Source organism: Brassica napus, chromosome C2, assembly GCF_020379485.1.
Source record: "Brassica napus cultivar Da-Ae chromosome C2, Da-Ae, whole genome shotgun sequence".
NCBI lineage: Eukaryota > Viridiplantae > Streptophyta > Magnoliopsida > Brassicales > Brassicaceae > Brassica > Brassica napus.
The window spans coordinates 8,134,296-8,138,144 of record NC_063445.1 but is presented as its reverse complement, the minus strand read 5'-3'; the positions used below and the strand labels follow the sequence as shown (position 1 = coordinate 8,138,144).

The 3,849-nt window shown below is 34.0% G+C and overlaps 1 protein-coding gene across 1 annotated transcript; it reads left to right on the top strand.

The window, feature by feature from the left end:
* The first annotated feature begins 744 nt into the window (after positions 1–744).
* Positions 745–3,525, top strand: LOC106377533 (cytochrome P450 81F2-like). The gene is made up of 3 exons (XM_013817789.3): positions 745–2,125; positions 2,320–2,607; positions 2,698–3,525. Exons 1-3 carry the CDS (start codon positions 1,544–1,546, stop codon positions 3,307–3,309), a joined length of 1,482 nt encoding a protein of 493 aa, XP_013673243.2. The 5' UTR covers positions 745–1,543; the 3' UTR covers positions 3,310–3,525.
* Positions 3,526–3,849: the final 324 nt, after the last annotated feature.

Here is a 3,849-nt window from a genome sequence, read left to right as displayed (position 1 = left end):
TTTTAATTTCTAAATAGCTGAGGCCAGCTATCTATAATACTGCATTGAAAAATCATCTTCGTTTTGAACAGATAATCTTAAACAGCCACGTTTTGAACTGTCTACATAGTATGGTAGCTAGTATCAATATTATGTATAGTATCAAAGTATCAAAACCAAACTTATATTGAAATTTCCCCAGGAAAATTCATATGTCACTATTTTGTGGACCGCCATAACAAAAAAAAACAATATTATAATAACCCGTTATAGTCAAAGAAAAGTCGTATGAAACAAGGGGGAAAACAACTTATATGGATGCGCTAAAATTTACCTGAATTTTTAAAAAATTCAAAGAAAATATATAATATTTATTTTTTTTAGCCAAATTATACATCGGTCGCCACATCAACTGCCAGATCATCTAATTTTAATGAGGTGGATGCTTCGTCAGCTAATTTTGCTGACGATGATGGCACATGTACATTTTTTAAAAAATAGTCGTTTTAGAAAAAAAAAATTAGAAAATGTAAAATTTTATTATTTAGTGAAATTAATAAAAATAATTCAATAATTCAATTTTAATTTTATATACGAGATAGATTTGTAAATATTTCGATCATATCACAATACCGTTTCTGATAAGAGTTATATATGTTGTAATTATTCAAATTCAATTCTAGTATTGCAGTCGTGTTACTCTCGATTAATTATAGTTGTGTTTATTTAAAAAAATTATGATATGTTGATCTAAATTCTTGAAATGTAAATAACATATTCATAATTAATTATGGTTGTGTTTATTTAAAATATTTATGATATATTAATCTAAATTGTTTAAATGTAAATAACATACTCATGATTAATAAAGAGTAACACATTGCAACAGTAGTATTGAATTTGATACATTACAACGTATATAACTCTTATAAGGAAGGTATATTGATATGATCGAAACATTTACAGATATATTTCTTATATAAGATTAATTATTTAATTATTTTTTGTTAGTTTTACTAAATGATAAAAATTTATAAATTTTACATTTTCTAAAAAAATATTTTTATAAAATGATTATTTTATTTTTTCAAAAATGTACACTTGGCGTTTTTGTGAGCAAAATTAGTTGAAGTAACATCTAAATCAGCAAAATTAGATGATGTGTAAGCTGATGGGACGACTAAGGTATGATTTGACCAAAAAATAAATATTAGGTATATTATTTGAAATTTTTGAAAATTTAGATATTAACACAACTATATAAATCGGGTATAAATCGAATATTTCGTGATATGTTGGGCATCAAAAAACGGTTTTCTCTGAAACAAAGCTTGACGTGGTATGCAATGATTCAAAAACTCCTAGAGTCAACATTCAAAATATGCACTCATTATTTAAATTTGTTTCCTTATTTTAAGGCATAAACCCCATCCGCATATATATATAAATAGACACACATAGGCCATCAACCTTTATCATTTGAACCATTCGTGAGCTAAGTATATAGAATCAAACCCACCCACCCACCACCGCCAAAAAAACGAAAGAAAACACACACACACAAATGGATTACATTCTGTTTTTATTGCCATTCGTATTGCTTATACCAGCTTACAAATTCTTAATCTCATCCAAAACGCAGCGTTTCAATCTCCCACCAGGACCAACTCCGTTTCCCATCGTCGGCAACCTCCACCTCGTGAAACCGCCTGTACACCGTCTCTTCCGCCGCTTCACAGAAAAATACGGTGACATCTTCTCCCTCCGCTACGGCTCTCGCCAAGTCGTCGTGATCTCTTCTTTGCCCCTTGTCAAAGAATGCTTCACTGGTGACAATGACGTCATTCTAACAAACAGGCCGCACTTTCTGACGGCCAAGTACGTCGCCTACGACTACACCACGATCGGAACCGCACCTTACGGCGACCATTGGCGTAATCTCCGCCGTATATGCTCTCTTGAGATTCTTTCTTCTAACCGCCTCACAGGGTTCCTCTCCGTTCGTAGTGACGAGATACGACGGCTGCTCACGAAACTCTCACGTGACTATAATGGCCGTATCGTTGAGCTTGAGCCTCTTCTTGCAGATTTGACGTTCAATAATATTGTCCGTATGGTCACAGGGCGACGCTACTACGGAGACCAGGTTCGTTTCATTTAAATAAATGAATATAAAATAACCTTTAATACGAGTAATTCACTAATCATTTACACTTAATTAGAAATTGTAGTGTTCTTGTACAAAAATATTAACTACTTACCTACCAAAGATGGACCCTATCATGTGAGTCGTGGACTAATCAGACTAAATTATTTTCCTTAAATGATTATGTCTTAAAGGTTCACAACAAGGAGGAAGCGAATCTATTCAAGAAACTAGTGACGCAGATCAACGATAATAGTGGTGCAAGCCATCCAGGAGATTATCTACCGATTCTTAAAGTGTTCGGACACAGCTACGAGAAGAAAGTGAAAGCACTCGGCGAAGCCATGGACACTTTCTTACAGCGTCTGCTCGACGATTGCCGAAGAGATGGAGAGAGCAACACAATGCTTAGTCATTTGCTGTCTTTACAACATGAACAACCTAAGTATTACAGTGACGTCATCATCAAAGGCCTCATGCTTGTAAGTACACTTTATAATCTCTCTCTTTTTACATTTTATATTTGCAAAAATATGTATAGATGAACTAACATATTTAACTTATAAAAATAGAGTATGATGCTTGCGGGAACGGATACTGCAGCCGTGACGCTAGAATGGGCAATGGCTAATTTGTTGAAAAACCCTGAAATGTTGAAAAAGGCAAAAGCCGAGATAGATGATAAAATTGGACAAGAACGTTTGGTCGACGAGCCAGACATTGTGAATCTCCCTTATCTCCAAAACATAGTTCTCGAGACCTTTCGGTTGTGTCCGGCCGCACCACTTCTTGTACCGCGTTCTCCTTCTGAAGATATCAAGATTGGAGGATACAACGTGCCGCGTGGCACAATCGTACTAGTGAACTCTTGGGCCATCCACAGAGACCCGAAGCTATGGGATGAACCTGAGAGGTTCATACCAGAGCGGTTTGAAGACAAAGCAGCTGCGAACGCTAATAAGCTTATGATGTTTGGGAACGGACGAAGGACGTGTCCTGGTGCAGCTTTGGGTCAGAGGATGGTGTCCCTGGCTTTAGGGTCGTTGATTCAATGCTTTGACTGGGAGAAAGTCAACGATGAGGAAATTGATATGACCGAGAATCCGGGAATGGCTATGCGTAAGCTCGTGCCGTTACTAGCTGTTTGCCATCAGCGTTCAATTATGACTAATGGCTTGGCTTAAGATGACACTTTGTATATTAAATCTACTTGGTTCACTATTTGAAGAGTGACGCGGTCCAAGAGTCTTTTTGGATTTATTTTATAGATTTTAATTGTTTTTAAATATTGTATGATTGTTTTAGTGATGAAATAATTATAAGAAAACGTAAGATTCGATGAAGAATGTCGCAATATTGCAAAACCAGAATCAAATCACAATAACACTAGTTTGTTGTTACTGATTGGATACCTTATACAAATAAAATAAAGGTTTGGAAATGAAATAAAGACGAACCCTTTATCAAAAAATAAAATAAAATAAAGACTGGGTCTATTTTAATATAATTTCGTTTCTTTTTAAAATAACTAGGGTCGGTCCGCCTTACGTGCGGGATGAAAATTAACAAATAATTAAATTAACTAAAGTAAATATTTAATATAAATTATTATTATTTAAAAATATATATATTAATTAAATTTTTGTACATGTTATTGTATTTGAAGACTAAATAAATATGTTATCTGAAAAGTAAATATACTTGTTATTTTTTCAAATATGATT